At 41.9% G+C, this 20,153-nt stretch overlaps 1 protein-coding gene across 1 annotated transcript; it reads left to right on the top strand.

Annotated features, from left to right (window-relative positions):
* Positions 1 to 3,842: 3,842 nt before the first annotated feature.
* Positions 3,843 to 19,915, top strand: LOC308149857 (NACHT, LRR and PYD domains-containing protein 12-like; the record flags this gene model as incomplete). Its single annotated transcript, XM_080522739.1, has 8 exons — positions 3,843 to 5,347; positions 5,456 to 5,800; positions 5,947 to 6,120; positions 14,501 to 14,701; positions 14,862 to 15,041; positions 15,345 to 15,518; positions 16,064 to 16,237; positions 19,524 to 19,915. 8 exons carry the CDS (start codon positions 3,843 to 3,845, stop codon positions 19,585 to 19,587), a joined length of 2,817 nt encoding a protein of 938 aa, XP_080378865.1. The 3' UTR covers positions 19,588 to 19,915.
* Between the last annotated feature and the right edge of the window lie 238 nt (positions 19,916 to 20,153).

Raw genomic sequence — 20,153 nt, 5'->3', positions numbered from 1 at the left:
AGACGCTAGCCAGTGGCAGCTTCAGGGAAGAAAAACGAATGCTTATCTTATTTCAGCTCCAAAAAAACATGCGACGACGTCGATTACCAAATATGTCGGCGACGATTTTGGTAATCGACGTCGTCGCGACTAGTCGACTAATCGTGGCAGCCCTAGTTGGGCAGTATAGAATTTTTGAAACCGTTAAACCAGGGGTCCCCAAACTACGGCCCACGGGTCGAACACGGCCCGCCCCCACACTTGGACCGGCCCTTTGAACAACGTCGCCCCCACACACTCTCAACAATGCCAGAAACATATTTTGAAAATTAAACTTTAGATATATGTTTTAATCATATCATATCTGTATTTGATATTAAAGGTTGGCTTTCAAATTAAAATTTCCCTTAGTTATAAACTATTTTCATTAATAACATTATTAGTTAGTTTCACCCGCCCACAGAATGCGGTACATTCAACGTAACGTTCCATAGTGAACGAGCACGGATCTGTAGCAGGTGCACGCGAGCTAGAACGAACATTCAGAGAGATGAAAAATGGCCAAACGGTTGGTAAAGAGAAAAGTTTATTCAGAATGCAGGGGATTTAACCAACAGTGCACAAGTGATTATTATTGTTAAATGCAAAGAAGTTTGTCAATAAATGTATGAATGTGATCGCGGAGGAGGTGTGTCCCGCGGTGAGTCTGTCAGCAAGTAGGCACCAGATGAATTGAAACAATGGGGGATAGATAATGTAGATGCCCAGCTGCAGGAGAAGACTAAATAATTTTACCGATATGTTCATGATCTGTGTCAAGCAGGGTTTTCCTGCATAGAGAATTATGAGGCGGCTGCCTCCGTCATATTTCTAGCCGCCTCCAGCTCTCACAAAACTCTGACGGTCGTATTTTCTACAAGCGCTGCACTCGGTGGATTTCTGTCATTTCTAACTGCAATTGCGGTTATTTTATTAGTTATTTGAAAGTACAGAATGCCTGAGAGCCTTATATTGCATTATATTACATTACATTTTGAATGGTCATCTGGTGCCTGAATATTGTGTTTTCCTTTACATAAATAATGACATTTCCACCATAAATTGATGCAGAAAGGGCACAAATTGGTGCATCTAAATTCACCAGAATGCAAGAAATTAAGTGTTTGATGCTCGTTTAATTAAGGACCCCCAGACAGCCCTGCTTCATGGGTCCCCCCGTGTATGATGAGGGTCCTCCCTCATGTATCAGACTGTAAAACTGATTATATTTCATTGACATATCACTATAGGTATAAATTCCATCCAAATTCAACTGTTTAGACTTAGTTTGCATCCACCAGTGCTCTCCTGCGCGCATTTGCTTTGCGCAACCGCCTCCATTTCACACCGTTCCACTCTGTTCCATATTATTTTATGTTAGAGACCGACCCAGGCCCCCCATCACAGAAAGGAAAAATGATGTGGCCCTCACAGAAAAAAGTTTGGGGACCCCTGCGTTAAACCGTCCCCAAATTAAACCGTGGTTTACGGTATCATGACTGTCATTATTATTTTCACACAAAAACTAAAATGCAATACATTTTCCAGTTTTATTCTCTGAACAGCATCAGAAACAGAATAGTAAATGTAAAAATACAAATAAAAAAAATCTATAAAGCTACAAATATAAAGCTTGAGTGCAAATACAGCAGGTACATTTTTCTTTTGACATTGACATGACATTAATTCTCTTAATTAAATTAAAAGCACAGCCTATAGCATCCAGTAGGCTTATCAAATAATAACAAAATAATAAATAACTAAAAAAGGCAGTAACGAAAATGGGCATAAAAGCGTATCCTACAAACCGCAACGCAGCTATTCTTCAAGCCTATTCAAGGTTTTTCGCCAGAAAAACAAGCATTTTTACTTTTTCAGGCTTACAACTTTGCCTGCTGTGCTGCCGCTCTGATGGTGAGCTTGTGGCACACGCACACAAGTACTCTCGGGCAACTTGGGTCATCAGTGGAAAGCAGCTGGCTCCATTTGATTTCCACTAGAGAAGGGGATCTTCGTCTCTGTCAATTACAGCCTTGCAACAATAGGCAATCATCTCTGATTGTGCTCGCTCCTCTTTCACCTTCTTCATGCAAATCTTACACACAGCCATGTCAAGATTTTCTGGTTCGCCCTTGTCATCCGGTCGGAACCCGAAATGCTTCCAAATTGCAGCAGTTGCTTTTTTTTAGGGACCAAGCTAGATGGAACTCCCCTGCCATGTTCCGCTGAGCCAATCTATCTCGGCGTGACATTGGACAGGACGGCACCTCGAGTCACTGCGCAAGAAGTTAACAGCTCGTGTGGCGTTGATGAGGCGACCTGTTGGCTCGGGCTGGGGCGCCGGCGCAAGGACCTTGCGCACGGCAGCCCTAGCCCTCGTTTATTCAACTAGTGAATACTGCGCCCCAGTATGGTGTCGCAGTGCCCACACCCGCCTCATCGACTCGCCTATAAACGAAGCCTTGCGCATTGTGACAGGATGCCTGCGTCCTACCCCCGTGGACAACCTTCCCATCCTAGCAGGCATTCCGCCCGCAGGCCTCCGCCGCATGGGAGCCACAGCACGTCTCGCTTGCCGGGCCGTGGAGCTTAATAACCATCTGCTCCATGATAGGCTCACTATAACAGCGGAGCCCTCCCGGCGTCTCAAGTCGAGACACCCATTTGTGCCTGCCGCACAGGATCTCAGGCAGCAATGCAGAGATCTTAACATCAGTGCGGCAGGATGGGCGGATTATATGTGGCGCGCGGAGTGGGAGGCAAACACCTCCAAACTCCGCGACCACATCCCAGTCGCCGGCCCTGAGCCCCTCGGGATGGACTTGCCAAGGCTATCCTGGGTGAGGCTCAATCGTCTCCGGACCGGTGTCGGGCGTTTCCGCTCATCAATGCACAGATGGGGCTTGGCCCCAAATGCGTCGTGCGAGTGTGGCGCAGAGGACCAAACCGCAGACCATGTTATCCTGGATTGCCCGGTGTACCACCCACCCAACGGGATGCATGGTCTGTCGGTATTAGATGACGAGACGATGACGTGGCTTCTGGAGGGGTGTCCAGAAATATAGCCCGGGTGAGCCCCTCAACCAGGTCTCGGGGTGGTAAAAGGGTAGCCCCTCGGCCCCGAGCCTGGTGGAGTGGAGAGGAAAACAACTACCCATACGCCGAAGAAGAAGGGACCAAGCTTGCGCTCGCCATATCTAATTCTCTGTTCTGAGGAGAAGCTGTCACGTGACACGTCTTTTTGACAGGTTATTTATTTGACAAATTACATTGTTTACAAAAGTTCTGTCATCACTTTCATAGCATCTTCAACCACACAGACAGTGGTGCTGGTCAGACACTCTTAAGGCGTTTATTATAGCAATTTATGATGATGTTATGACCTATTGACATTTTTGCTATTTTCAAAAACCACGGTTTACGGTGTAACCGTAAAGCTGCCCAACCCTACCGTATTGTAACAAAGATGGCTTTTAGCATAGTAATACTGTGTCTCTAAAAATGTCCTGTACTTTTTCTTTTTTTTAATTGACAGGGACCCCTCAGTTTCTGCTGTGGCAGAAATCAAAAAGAAGCTCAAAGCCACCCTAAAGAGAAAGTATGAAAGCCGGATTGAGGGAATATCTGTCACCTCTGAACGATCTGGAAATGAGGATATAGACATATGTGAAGTAGAAGGTATATATGAAGAGGTGCTATGGCAGCAGCATGACATGAGGCAAATAATGGCAGTTCAGAATAGGCCAGAACTAAGCAAGACAGTATTAAGAAGACTCGTTACCAAAGATCTATTTGACGGCTTTGACAAAGATGACAAAGTAATAATGACACATGGAGTGGCTGGTATCGGGAAAACTAGGGCTGTACAGAGGTACATTCTTAACTGGGCCAAAGGAAGAGAAAACCAGGAACTCGACTTCCTATTCCCTCTTCCTTGCCGGGAGCTGAATATTCTGTTTGGGCAAAGATTCAGTCTAAATGGACTTCTTTACGAATTCTTCCCGGAATTGCAAGAACCTGGCATTCCCAACTTGGAAAACTACAATGTTTTGTTCATCTTTGATGGACTGGATGAGCTTTATCCACGGGGAGACACTCAACTTCCTCTGGACTTCGAAGGTGCAAATGTGAGCGATGTCACAGAGGTGTGTGTCGTGGATGACCTGGTGACTAACCTCATCAGACAGAGTCTCCTTCCCTCTGCCCGCATCTGGGTAACCTCCAGACCAACATCTGGTGACTGCTACCCTGATGAATGCATTCACAAGGTGACGGAACTCCGAGGGTTTAGTGACTCACAGAAAGAGGAGTTCTTCCGAAAAGCAATCAACAACGACCACCTAGCCGATAGAGTCATCGCCCATGTGAAGTCTTGTGGTGATCTCTACCTCACCTGTCAGATACCTTCAATTTGTTCAACTACGGCCTCTGTTCTTAAGAGACTGTTTGCGGATCCGTTAAAGTTAATTTCCATACAGATTCCCAAAACGCTGACTCAAGTCTACGCAATGCTCATCAGCAATCATACAAAAGACAGACGACTTGCAGAAACTGCAAGGAAAATCAGTAGACTGGAGCGACTTGCCATGCATCAGTTGATGAAAAACGGTATGGTTGTCTACGAGAAGGACCTGAAAAGGAGTGACATGGATCTCATCGAAGCGTCTGAGTACGCAAAAGCGTTCAGTGACATTTTCAGAGAGGAGATCGGGCCGAACAATACAAAGATGTTCTTCTATGTCCATAGTACCATACAGGAGTACCTTGCAGCAACACATCTTTTTCACGCCCGCATCAAGATCGATGCGAATAAACCGTTCGACCAGAAGATGTACCTTTCGTATATCCTGAAGACTATTGAAGACAAGAGTGTCATCCCGGGCATGATGGAGTGTGCTCTAGACAGCAAGAAAGGGAACTTGGACCTATTCCTGCTCTTTCTTCTTGGCACCTCACGGGACTTCACATTAGTGATACAATCACTGGTCCCCATGGTCCTACCAGACCTTATGGCGGCGGTTGTTGAGCTTCTTAAAGAGAAGGCCTTGGAGAAGGTGTTGATCGATCCGCAGAGGGCCATCAACCTCCTCAGGTGTTTGATGGAAATGAAAGACGAGACCCTACAGAGGGACATCAAGTGCTTTCTGGAGACAGGAATTCCCCCAGATCCAAACCCCATTTTAGCATATGCAAAGTGGTCAGCTGTGGCCTTTGAGTGGTTCTCTTTGAATGGGGGTCGAGAAGATGTGTTCGAGGTGGATCTGGAGTCCAGATCTGACGCGGGTCTCCTGAGGCTGCTGCCAATGGTCAAAGCCTCCAAAACAGCTTTGTAAGTAAGAAATAAATCACCTTTTTTTGAAGATGAATTTACATAACAGTATTACATTAATCGTGGTAGTGGTGTAGGTTAAGACTTTTTCATGTTCTTATCTCTTAGGTTGCATTTCAGCAACCTCACTGTTATAAGCTGCAGTCCGTTGGGCTTAATCCTCACATCAGAGACCTCCTATCTGAGAGATCTGGACCTGGGCTTCAATACCATCAAGGACGGGGGGGTGATGGAGCTCTCTTTAGGACTAGCGCACCAAGAGCGCAGACTGGAGAGACTGAACCTGACCGGTTGTGGAGTGACAAAGACAGGCTGTGAATATCTGGCTGCAGCTCTGAAGGAAAACCGCACTCTGAGAGAGCTGGATCTAAGCTCGAATGAACTAGGAGATTCTGGAGTGTCCATACTTGCTCATGGACTGGACAGACGCCTGGCCAGACTAAATACACTCAAGTAAGTTTTAAACCAGTCAACCTTTAATCGGAAAGTAATCACTTATGCTAACCACTGAGATGATGTAATGCTCCTTCCTCCCAAACCAGTATTGTATCAGTGGTTCTGTGTTAAAAGAGTACACTTTCTTCTCCATCTTTTTGTAGGCTCTCGCAATGCAATGTTGGGGAGGAGTCCTGTGCTAAACTGGCTAGCTCTATGATAAAGCTTGTCAGTTGTGACAAGAACACCAAGCTGGATTTAAGCATTAATAACCTAGGAGACCAAGGAGTGATTCAACTTGTTCATACACTGATGCAACTTCACCAACCATATGATGTGTGAGTATTAAATTCACCCTGTAACTGTTAAAGCTTCAAGTAGGCCTATGTATATTTGAGCTCAATGGCCATGATATATCGGTAGCGATCAAGGAATGAGGTCACATGATGAAACACATTCAATGAAGAGCGCTATTTTGGTACAAACAAAGCACTTTATAAAATCTTGTGTGGAGGTTGAGTACTGGCATTTACGTACCTATTTTACATTTTGTTTGTTTACAAGTATATGCACATTATGCCACTATAAATATACATTTTCAAATCCTCAGTTTGACCTAAAAGAACACAGGGCTTAAAGTTCTCCGGCACGGTGCCGGATTTCCGGCGCGGGGGAATTTTGAGAGAGAAAAAAAGAAATCACATGCTATTTGTTTACATCGTAATTTAAAGGGTCATCTTCAGCAAAGAGACAGTTCCGCCTACCAATGGTATCACATTGCTCAAGCCAACCAACGACTTCTAGCCAATCGGAGGCAGAGTAGTGGGGCGGGCCTTAAGAAGTTTGAATGAGTGTAATTTTAGCTTGTAGAGACGTTCGCTTTTAGCAGCCCGCTATCTCGCTAACTTTAGTAAGAGTATTAAAATGGAAGTTTCTTAAACCTGGCGAAGACACAGCTATACTAGAACGGGGAGTAAGGAATAAATGGCGCTGGGCATGGATAGAGGAGAGTAGCAGGGTTTTTCCTGCATAGAGAACTATGAGGCGGCCGCCTCCGTCTCCAGCTCTCGACAAAACTCGTATTTTCTACAAGCGTTGCACTCGGTGGATTTATGTCATTTCTAACTGCAATTGCGGCACTGCGCCGATGTGGTGGCGGGGGCGCTGTTTCACAAATAAGTTAGCTTTCGTGTTTGCTAGCGAAACAGCTGATAGTATGTTGACTGCTCAAGGAGAATACATATTTGAAAGTACAGAATGCCTGAGAGCCTTATATTGCATTATATTACATTATATTTTGAATGGTCATCTGGTGCCTGAATATTGTTTTTTCCTTTACATGTATAATGACATTTCCACCATAAATTGATGGAGAAAGGGCACAAATTGGTGCATATCAATTCACCAGAATGCAAGAAATTAAGTGTTTGATGCTCGTTTAAGGACCTTATGGGACGTGGTGCCAAGATACAATACAAGACATGTATATATTTTATTCTGTATTGTTATAGTGATAGTGGCTTAATAAGTGATGCAATCAGTTTGGCCTTTTAAAGACACCTAAATATGTTATTTTATAATATATAAAACAGTATTAATGCATTTTAACATTGAGACATATATTTTGTATTGAGTATAAAACAGTATTAATGCATTTTAACATTGAGACATGTATTTTGTATTGACTATAAAATAGTATTAATGCATTTAACACTAGAACAGCCGTGAGGTGTTAAACAGCACCAGTGAGTACAAAAAAAAATCTACCTTTGCACTCGATCAAATTTCAGGACCCTCCTTTCATGACTTTTCCTAGATATGTGCGTTCTACCACCCAGCATCTTTACATTTTCAAAATCGAGTTAGTATAAAGCGATTTTGCAGTATTTCTGTGTGTGTCTGTGTATTTGCCTTGGGATTCGGCTGCCATATTTTTCTCCAAGGCTGCAATTCTCTTTTATATCAGCAGAGGTAGCAAGGGGGCACACACTGTGCTCAACCTTCAGGCTTCAGTGCTGAATTAGATACAGTGGATAAGACTGATATTTGTAACATAATGTGTTTATATATAGGCTATATATAGCAATAGTGATACATAAGATATGTATATGTACAGACAGTTATGAAAATGATAAACTGTACAGTATGACTTTTACAATCCCTTCAGATTTGTTGGAGCTGAGGTTTTTTTTTCACCCAAGTTCCATGCAATAGTGATAAGATATTATGATATGTGTAGCCTATGTACAGTTATGAATGATACACTGCACAGTATGTACCTATCAAGCTGTGTGGTATTACATAGGTACCACAGCAAAGTAGTTCATCAACAAATATTATATAACAAATGGATATTTATAATATTGTATATAATGTCTTTTTTGATGATTATGCCTGTACAGCGCTGTCAATTTTCAAATAATGCTATAGGCTATATATATATATATATCTACCCTCCCTCCACCCCCACCCAGAGAGCTTTGGACTGTCTGGATATGAACACTTGATCTCTGCACTTTATATTTATATTAATTATGACTCTTGCACTTTGATGTTGGTTTGCACTGTCTTGTCCTGTCTTGCACCTATCCTGCTGTAAACCGTGCTCCATTGTTCCAAACCAAATTCCTAACATGTTTACATGTCATGGCAATAAAAGTCTTCTGATTCTGATTCTGATATGAATGTTCAGTTGTGATATGAAGTAGCCAACAATTCTCATGTCGACCATGATAATAATAGGCTACAACAGGGTTGTACATAGATATACGCAGATTCATATTTGGATAGTTGATTTTGGCACCATTGTATAGTAGCCAATTGCAGAGAGTATACATTATTTTGTTTGTTTACTGCACATTATAAATGAAATGAAAATAGCTTTTGTGAAAAGTGAAAATGAAGTGTGTTCATGTTGCAGTGAAATCTATTTACATAGATATATCAGATGTGATATTTCTACTACAAACGAACACAGAGAGACAGATAATTCAAGTAACATTTTTATTTACTTGCAATGTTCACTTCAATTCTTCCAAGTAAAAAGTATGGTAATTAATATGAACACCAATATATATTTAAAAAAAGTAGAAAGTGAATAGGAGGTCGCCGGAGCGCTCAGCGTGGGCGCTGTCAGGTAGACAGGGCAGGAGAGGCATCAGGCCTGGCCATGGGACAGTCAGCATCCCCAGCACACCGTTGCTTTTTTTCACCCAAGTTCCATGCAATAGTGATAAGATATTATGATATGTGTAGCCTATGTACAGTTATGAATGATACACTGCACAGTATGTACCTATCAAGCTGTGTGGTATTACATAGGTACCACAGCAAAGTAGTTCATCAACAAATATTATATAACAAACGGATATTTATAATATTGTATATAATGTCTTTTTTGATGATTATGCCTGTACAGCGCTGTCAATTTTCAAATAATGCTATAGGCTATATATATATATATATATATATATATCTACCCTCCCTCCACCCCCACCCAGAGAGCTTTGGACTGTCTGGATATGAACACTTGATCTCTGCACTTTATATTTATATTAATTATGACTCTTGCACTTTGATGTTGGTTTGCACTGTCTTGTCCTGTCTTGCACCTATCCTGCTGTAAACCGTGCTCCATTGTTCCAAACCAAATTCCTAACATGTTTACATGTCATGGCAATAAAAGTCTTCTGATTCTGATTCTGATATGAATGTTCAGTTGTGATATGAAGTAGCCAACAATTCTCATGTCGACCATGATAATAATAGGCTACAACAGGGTTGTACATAGATATACGCAGATTCATATTTGGATAGTTGATTTTGGCACCATTGTATAGTAGCCAATTGCAGAGAGTATACATTATTTTGTTTGTTTACTGCACATTATAAATGAAATGAAAATAGCTGTTGTGAAAAGTGAAAATATAGTGTGTTCATGTTGCAGTGAAATCTATTTACATAGATATATCAGATGTGATATTTCTACTACAAACGAACACAGAGAGACAGATAATTCAAGTAACATTTTTATTTACTTGCAATGTTCACGTCAATTCTTCCAAGTAAAAAGTATGGTAATTAATATGAACACCAATATATATTTAAAAAAAGTAGAAAGTGAATAGGAGGTCGCCGGAGCGCTCAGCGTGGGCGCTGTCAGGTAGACAGGGCAGGAGAGGCATCAGGCCTGGCCATGGGACAGTCAGCATCCCCAGCACACCGTTGCTTTTTTTCACCCAAGTTCCATGCAATAGTGATAAGATATTATGATATGTGTAGCCTATGTACAGTTATGAATGATACACTGCACAGTATGTACCTATCAAGCTGTGTGGTATTACATAGGTACCACAGCAAAGTAGTTCATCAACAAATATTATATAACAAACGGATATTTATAATATTGTATATAATGTCTTTTTTGATGATTATGCCTGTACAGCGCTGTCAATTTTCAAATAATGCTATAGGCTATATATATATATATATATATCTACCCTCCCTCCACCCCCACCCAGAGAGCTTTGGACTGTCTGGATATGAACACTTGATCTCTGCACTTTATATTTATATTAATTATGACTCTTGCACTTTGATGTTGGTTTGCACTGTCTTGTCCTGTCTTGCACCTATCCTGCTGTAAACCGTGCTCCATTGTTCCAAACCAAATTCCTAACATGTTTACATGTCATGGCAATAAAAGTCTTCTGATTCTGATTCTGATATGAATGTTCAGTTGTGATATGAAGTAGCCAACAATTCTCATGTCGACCATGATAATAATAGGCTACAACAGGGTTGTACATAGATATACGCAGATTCATATTTGGATAGTTGATTTTGGCACCATTGTATAGTAGCCAATTGCAGAGAGTATACATTATTTTGTTTGTTTACTGCACATTATAAATGAAATGAAAATAGCTGTTGTGAAAAGTGAAAATATAGTGTGTTCATGTTGCAGTGAAATCTATTTACATAGATATATCAGATGTGATATTTCTACTACAAACGAACACAGAGAGACAGATAATTCAAGTAACATTTTTATTTACTTGCAATGTTCACGTCAATTCTTCCAAGTAAAAAGTATGGTAATTAATATGAACACCAATATATATTTAAAAAAAGTAGAAAGTGAATAGGAGGTCGCCGGAGCGCTCAGCGTGGGCGCTGTCAGGTAGACAGGGCAGGAGAGGCATCAGGCCTGGCCATGGGACAGTCAGCATCCCCAGCACACCGTTGCTGGCTTGGTGCATGTGCCACAGACAAATCGTCCACATGACTGGCAGATGTTAATTGCTTTGTTCCCTCGACATATGGTGCCTTGACACTTTTTTCTTTTCACCTGTGGGGACGGAGGTGTGCGAAGATTTTCGAGCTGCAGTCGCCTTCTCGCTGCTGGTGTAGAAGGAAGCCTTGTCATTACCAGTGGCTCACACAGCTCCCCTGCCAACTTAAAAAGGAATTTCTTCCTGCTTATCCTGACGCCCATGCACTGGCTGTACAGAATGCGTGCATTAATTGCAGCCATGTCCAACATGTTGTAAAACACAGCTACAGGCCAACGGCGGGTCCCTCCTTTTACTGTGTATTTCCTCGTCATCTGGTCCAGAACATCAACACCGAACTTAGTGCTGTTGTAGTAGGAAACCGTTTCGGGCAGTTTCTTTGGGCCATCATCAGTAGAAACGGTTTGATGCAGTGTGCTGAGGAGGCATACATTTTTCTTAGGTTTTGCCTGGTAAACCGTGAGTGTGGCTTCTCCAGCCCTCAGCACCTTGCTGGAAAATCTTTCAGTCTGTGCCCGTGTACATGGGGGCAACTCCCGTCTGATTTTATTAATTGTGCCAACAATTGTGGTTTGTTGGGCCAAAAGGGTGTTTGCCAGTGGCAAGGAGGTGAAGTAATTGTCTGTCGTGACATTTCTTCCTTTGCCCACGAACGGCTCCATCAGACGCAGCACAACATTGTCCGATAACCGCTGACCGGCCGGCCTGCTTGCATCTTTCCCTAGGTAGGGATGTGCGTTCAACATGTATTTGGTGTCCACATCCGCTGCAACCCAGAACTTTATGCCAAATTTGTCAGGTTTATTGGCCATGTACTGTGTGAAACCACATCTTGCTTTGGTCGGGAACAACTGTTCATCCACGGTAATGTTGTCACCAGGTGTGTACGATGCAATGCTGTTTAAGTTTAATAACTGTGTTCATGTTATAATGTTTAGTGAACGAACAATTGTTGGGTGTTTGCCACAAATCGGAATTCTCTTGCCGTGAAATGTGTACATCAAATAACATGATGTCGACGATCTACTAGAACTGCGGGACGACTGCAATGTAGCTACCACTTGACTTCATACAATCACTTGATGCACGGGGGAGGGTAATCTTATTGATCGTTTTCCATTAGCAAACAATAGCTGCCAATTCATGAGCGAGCCAAGCGGGTTTCAAAGCTGCCAAGCAGGTTTCAACGCTTACACGCTTACAGCAGTCGATTGTCTGCTGATGTTACGGGCACGGCCGGCGTGAAGTTCACGATAAACAGACTTTATCACTGTGAAGCTCATAACTATGATAACACAATATTGCAATATTTATTACTATTATTTTTGTATAATAATAATCAACCATCATTCGTTAGTAATGAAAACTCCTGCAGTTCCGATCAATCTCCTCTCCACTTTACACATTACATAACCAACATCTCTTTTGACATCACAACAATGTCAACACAATCACAACATAATCTTATTTTATCCAACCAGGTTTTATATTTTGATTATGACATCATGTCTTTCAACATTGTCACACTTTTCATTACACACATTAGCGGCATCAAAAATGATGGGCTGGGCGTGCGAGGGAGCGTGCTTATTCTGGCAGATTGTGAAATATTAAAACCAATAACATTCTGAATGATTTATCATTCTGTACTCTTTCTCTCCTTTCTTTCATGTATTTTCTTTTCCTTTTCTCAATTAGTAGTCTCCTAATCTCGCTACAGTTTGAGCGAGACTGTAACTGTCATTGTTTGAATGAATGAATGGTCTTTATTTGTCATTGATATAGTACAGGTACCAAACAACGAAATTTGGGAGGGGGGGCTCCCCTGGTGCTAGGAAACTAGGTGCTAGGAACTGGTGCTATAACTGTGTTCATGTTATAATGTTTAGTGAACGAACAATTGTTGGGTGTTTGCCACAAATCGGAATTCTCTTGCCGTGAAATGTGTACATCAAATAACATGATGTCGACGATCTACTAGAACTGCGGGACGACTGCAATGTAGCTACCACTTGACTTCATACAATGACTTGATGCACCGGGGAGGGTAATCTTATTGATCGTTTTCCATTAGCAAACAATAGCTGCCAATTCATGAGCGAGCCAAGCGGGTTTCAAAGCTGCCAAGCAGGTTTCAACGCTTACACGCTTACAGCAGTCGATTGTCTGCTGATGTTACGGGCACGGCCGGCGTGAAGTTCACGATAAACAGACTTTATCACTGTGAAGCTCATAACTATGATAACACAATATTGCAATATTTATTACTATTATTTTTGTATAATAATAATCAACCATCATTCGTTAGTAATGAAAACTCCTGCAGTTCCGATCAATCTCCTCTCCACTTTACACATTACATAACCAACATCTCTTTTGACATCACAACAATGTCAACACAATCACAACAGAATCTTATTTTATCCAACCAGGTTTTATATTTTGATTATGACATCATGTCTTTCAACATTGTCACACTTTTCATTACACACATTAGCGGCATCAAAAATGATGGGCTGGGCGTGCGAGGGAGCGTGCTTATTCTGGCAGATTGTGAAATATTAAAACCAATAACATTCTGAATGATTTATCATTTTGTACTCTTTCTCTCCTTTCTTTCATGTATTTTCTTTTCCTTTTCTCAATTAGTAGTCTCCTAATCTCGCTACAGTTTGAGCGAGACTGTAACTGTCATTGTTTGAATGAATGAATGAATGGTCTTTATTTGTCATTGATATAGTACAGGTACCAAACGACGAAATTTGGGAGGGGGGGCTCCCCTGGTGCTAGGAAACTAGGTGCTAGGAACTGGTGCTATAACTGTGTTCATGTTATAATGTTTAGTGAACGAACAATTGTTGGGTGTTTGCCACAAATCGGAATTCTCTTGCCGTGAAATGTGTACATCAAATAACATGATGTCGGCGATCTACTAGAACTGCGGGACGACTGCAATGTAGGCTACCATATCATACCGTTTTATATTGAAAAATATGATGGTAAATAAATACATGTGGGACCGATGTATGATGGCAGAGGTGTGGTGTGTATCAGTCAGTCTTGTTCCAGTGATAAGACATGCGCTCTGATCAATGAACAGAGATCGGGTTTCCCCCGGGTGTGTTGGGTGTTCACGCTTCTTGCGTGACATCGCCCTCCAGCGATCTTTGTGCGTCAGTACACTCTTCTCTATGTTAAACTATCATAGTGCTGAAGCACACCTCATCGCGCTTGAATAAGGTCGCGATCCGCTGCGCTCCCAGTGTTAAACATTGAGACAAGAAGCTGTCTTCTGTACCCGCTCTCCCAATATCTCAAACTGTGACCCCCCTCCCCAAGAAAAAGTTTCAGGCACAGGTTTTTTTTCCCACTTTAAGCCCTGAGAACAGCAAAGCACATAACTACATGCCATTATCTTCACCAGGATGGAATTAACACCACAATGTAACCTGAGCTTGTACTGCTGTAACCTTACGGCGGGATGCTGCAGAGAGCTGGCTGAATATCTAGACGGTGAAACCTGCCCGACTCGGCTGAACTTGAGTAGCAACAAATTGCTGAATTCAGGCGTGATACTGCTCTGCAAAGGCCTGAGTTCAGAGTGGTGTTATCTGCGGGAACTGAAGTATGTCTACCTCAAGAGTTTAGCTTTTCTATCTCTTATTCCAGTAGTAAAATCATTCAAGTGTGCATTTATAATAAATTCATATTGCATGGAGTTGGTTTCTGCTCTGAAATGTGGAAACATAAGAGTATAACAAATAATGTCTCCCCTTTTATTCTAGTCTTGCAAACTGTGGGATCACTGAGGAAGGCTGTGAGGCTCTGGCTTTTGCACTGACTTTCCTCCCCATCTTAACATGCCTAATTGAGCTAGATCTGAGCAGGAATCAACTAACAGACTCAGGAGTCAACCAGCTCGCTGCAGCACTGAAGAATCCATCCTGTCTAATAGATAGACTCAGGTGAAAGCTACAACCAGTACTCCCATATCAGAAACATGTGTACTGTGTAACTTTACATGGAACATTCCATTTACATGCTGTTAGCAGTTTGCGTAAAGTGAAATGGTCTTCATGGTCTTTATTCAACTTGAACATCCCATGACCTTGTGTATTTTTTAAGGATACTTTGTTTAATGGTAACTTTAAATATCCTACCCCACCTACATGAAGTTACTCCTATACCTGTGTAGAAATGTTGTAATAACTCCTAAGAACAAAATTGTATTAACATGTTATTATCCCTGTGCCGCCCTCACCTCCCAGGCTGAGTTATTGTGACCTGACTGAAAAGTGTTGCGCTGCACTCGCCTCAGCCCTCGGCACAGACCACTCACCTCTGACAGAGTTGGACCTCTGCGGAAATGAACTGCATGATCAGGGAGTTAAGATGCTCTGTGTTGCCCTGAGGTTACCACGCTGCAATCTGAAGACATTGTCGTAAGATCATTTATTTGATAGTTATGCAGTGTTTCCTCTATATGCATTTATTGGTGGCGGGCCGCCACGAATGAATTTCCTCCGCCACTAATTGATTCAGTCCACTAAAAAAGAAAAAAAGAAGAAATCCACCTCAACCATCCCTGCTCAGCAGTCTTACCTGCCGAAATGCTCGGGCACCTGTGTTTTCTCCTCGCAAATAACGGGCTAAAAGTCACCGGTGGTACCATCTAAAAGATACAAAAAGCTGATCTAGCTAGCTAGGTGCACAAATAAGATATCACGTTAAATAAATTCCTGGAGGAAACACTGGTTATGGTTTTGATACCGTAGCACTTAACTTGTATGGTGACAATGACACTTCCTAATGACAGAATATGATTGTCATACATTGTCTCAAATGGTATTCATAAAACATTTAGTCATGCTGAACTTGAATATTAAGTGTGTCAAGCCTTTACTACAACTGTAAGCTTTTAACAAGCTCAATGTAATTAATATGAGGAAAAATAATGTAAAGAGCTTCTACCTCCCTCCTTCTCCAGACTGAGATGCTGTGGAATCAAGGAGGACGGCTTTTCGACCTTGGCCTGGGCTCTGAGGACCAATCCGAAACACCTGACAGAGCTGAATATAATGGGGAACGACCCTGGAGAGTCAGGAGTGAGACTGCTTGTTGACATCCTGGATGACCCATGCTCCAACCTAACGACATTAGAGTGAGTATTGGGGCCAATCCCAATTCCCTTTTCTACCCCTATGGCTCGTTTTCGAGTGTGACTCGATTCGAAGCAAAGGCCTTCGAACAGAGCCACAAGCAAAATCTACCCCTATGAATTGGGACAGCCCTTCATGACGTCAACAACAGTGGTTTAAATAGACGCGGTACGGGTGACGCAATCTCGCAATGCCTTCTTCAGCTGTGTTTATTTCTGTTGCGTGTGCTATAAGGATCTTTTTTCGTTTGTTATCAACACACTGTAGTGTTTAGACGTTCCTTTTTTAGTCTCTTCCGTCAGCGATGTCTTTTTTGTGGACATCGCAATAATGACAATGAATTTAATGACAATGAATGACTCCAACCAAAACAACCAGTCCATCAGTAGTCATAAAGCGTTGTCCAAAAATCACGTTACCAAGCGCCTTTCTCAGAACAATTCGTCGTCTAGAATCCAAAAATCAATCCATCATAGTGGTGGTCAAAAACGTAGAAAGAGGATCTCTTGGGGACGCGGCCACATTTGCCCGTGAAGGAGAGATGACAAATAAGCGGAAACATTTCTCAGTAGAGTCGAACGGTGATAGATCATCATCCTTTACGCGTATCCTTAACTGTAGTTACATTTCGCGTGTCATATGCCATTAGACATGGAAATATGTCAATGCGCGGCTGTCATGCACAAATCAGCTTGTAACGTTAGACACACAGCACACAGCACATCGGCATGATAACGTTTTGTTGTTGTTGTGCTTGTTATAAAGAAAAGGTCTATAATCAGGGGTGCACATAACTGGTGCGCCAGTGCGCATGCGTCGCCAAAATGCATGCTGCGCGGCAGATCAGCGGCAGATCAGCGCTTTTGCGCACCAACAGCTGGGTCCAAGAAGTAAGCGTAAGCCCCACTAAGTAACTATTTGCCGTCCCCTCAGCCCGACGAGTAATCCATCACGACGACCACGGCGACTCCCCTCACGAAAACATTCGGAAAGTATCGTAACTCGTACTTTCATTCCGCGTATCGCGTATCGCATGGTTATCACGGTTATCACGCCGACACGTGAACATTCAGTCCCGAACGACTCGTCGCTAAAAGGAAAAACAACACCAAGGGACTTCACGTTTCTTTTCTCTGAAGCTTTCAAACGTCCAGACGTTTGTTTTACAGCTTCATTATCGCACCTAGACCCCTGACCCAGGGAATATGGTTGGGAATTCTATTATAAGAAAAAAATTTGCACAATCAAAATAATGAGCTATTTAAAGTGATAGCCTATACAACATCCTCTACCATGGTTGAAATTGAGGACAGTATTAACAGCAGTCAAGAGAGCAGTGACGATGATGATTAAGCTTGTAGCATAAATAAATGCTTAGGCTGTAACTTTTTGTTGAAAAGTTGATTTCAGTGTTTACAGAACAGAGCAGTGCTTAAAGAGATGTCAGTTGATTTCATTGTGTTTAAAGAACAGACATTCAGTTAGCGCTTAAAGAGATGTCAGTTGATTTCATTGTATTTAAAGGAGTCTGACAGACTTTCATGCTTAAAGAGCAGTCATTTGATTTTGCATTTGTTTCTTTTGTTTTTCACACAATCATTTGTTCGTTCATCTTTATTTATGAATACATGTCGTTTTGCTAATATAAGTTATCCATGTATCCCTTTTTTATCCATCCTGTGGGACGGGTCGTGACTCGCGAGCTCAGGGAGCACCAAGCAGCATCCCTAGGTGCTCCTCTGAGCACTGGCCCCAAAAAGTTATGTGCACCCCTGTCTATAATGCATTGAAATGAATGATACAACCCATTAATAATATTACATAATAACAACTGCTCGGATTAGATTGCGGGTGGAAATAGGTCAAAATGCGCATCATGTACAAGTCAGCCGAACGTTTGATAGATAACTTTACATATGTGTACCATCATCCGCTGTCAAACGCCACAGGTAATCATTGATTTATGATTGTACATCTCTGAAATGCTCGACTGTCATGCAGCGTTGCGTTACTGTAACGTTAGACACAGCACCGACATAAAAGCGATTTTTGGGTTATGCGTGTTATAAATAAAAGGTCTATAATGCATTGTAATGACATTAAACTAAGACAACAAGATGGTTATCATAATTTTTCAAATCTTTATTAATAAGTAATTACAGAGAATTAAAATGACATTTCCGCATTGAATAGAGCGACATAAGATTTCTGTAGATGATTCGCAATGCATCATGGAATCAAGGGGTACGGATTCAAAGCTAGTCTGGTCCTGAAATCGCTCGAAACGAAGTAATAGTTAGCCCTCCCCCTTACCCCTAGCCCTCGATGAAATATGAATTGGGACAGCCCTCGCCCTAAACGTGAACGCGCAAATCGAGCCATAGGGGTGAAAACGAAGGGCTAGGGGTGAATTGGGACGGGGCCTTGGTGTCGAAACAAAGCCCTCAAAACCTTCCATCCCTATAACCTAAATGAGGAACTCTATTTGAATTGTTTTCTGTCATTCCTGTTCTACATGCTTTTCTAGTGTATTTATATGTGATTCTATAATACACAGCTCCATGACCTCTCTTTCTCTCTTCTCATCACCCCTGCTGCCTGTTTATACTTAATAGCCTACACAGCAGGTATATGTTTATGTGTGCGTGTGTGTGTACCCTTTTGCTTGTACAGCACGGATGATGGCTTAGACGCTGAAACGTTTGCTCTTTATTTTTTCACTTCATTGTTTTAGCACCTTGCACTTCCACTTTCGTGTCGTTTAATTTCAAGTGAATTCAAGTGATTAGGCTACTTTTTGCATCTCGGCTTCCTGCCTCTTCCATTTAAGATTTGATTGCGACCACCCTTTTGAAGTGAATGTTGCTATTTTTTCATTATGCACTAGCCACCTACACTTTTAACCAGCCTAGACACAGAGCAGGGGAGGCTGGTGGAGGCAGAAATCGCAGGAAAGGGTCATTGTAATGCATGGGATGGAATGAGGAATGGTATCAAACACATTTTGGATACCATTTCTCATTCCGTTCCATGCATTACAATGACCCTTTCCTCCGATTTCTACCTCCCCTGGCGCAGACCCTCATTTTGCTCTTCTAAAACAAAACGAACAGTAAGACATGAGGAGAGTGAATATTAGTGCCAAAGCAAACAGAAATTCAGAAAGTGGATAGAACTTGGCTGTTGGGTACATTGGCATAATTAGTATATGAGTGTAGGCCTGCAGTATATGTCCCATGGTCAGTCAAGTGGAATATTCTTTTGTAACATTATTCTTTTTCATTCCAGCATTGTGGTTGAGGCAGACCGTGACCAACAAACATCGCACCATCTCAGCAAATTGGCGTGGTGATCCCAGACATCTTTGAGGAACCTGAACTTCACAAACCTGAACTTCCAGAGTGAAGATGCTGCTCAACTGGTTGGTTTGCCAGTCACTGAATGACATGAGTGAGCCAATGCTGCCCTCTACTGGACAGGATGGTTTTGACTACTGAGTTGATTGATACAAAGAATGTTAAATACAATCATTTTGCAATACTGACGTGCCTTGTCCAACGGGGTAAAATACAGGGCAAGTATCTTGAAAATTATTATATGTACATGTATGTATGAGGAGTTCTATACTGCCAACCCCTGATTTGAAGATCAGGGATAGATTCCATGGGGGAGAATGTGAAAGCTGCAATAATGTTTTATTTTTTTTTATTTTTATACATGCTAGTTGGCACTTCCCTCTACTTCTGATTTCGGGTCTTTTTAGTGTTGTCACTGTAATTTAAAATGAATAAATATGTTCCAACATTTGTATTATGGTCAGTATGCTACTCTTTTCTAAATTCTGTAACATTTTTTATAAATTAATTTTCAATTGTTGGTCAACTGTAAAGATGTGAGGTTACAATAAAGAAATGTTTT

Source organism: Nansenia antarctica (genome assembly GCF_963989245.1).
Source record: "Nansenia antarctica genome assembly, chromosome: 2".
Taxonomy (NCBI): Eukaryota; Metazoa; Chordata; class Actinopteri; order Argentiniformes; family Microstomatidae; genus Nansenia; species Nansenia antarctica.
The sequence above is the reverse complement of the archived record's forward strand: the minus strand, read 5'-3'. Positions and strand labels throughout refer to the sequence as shown.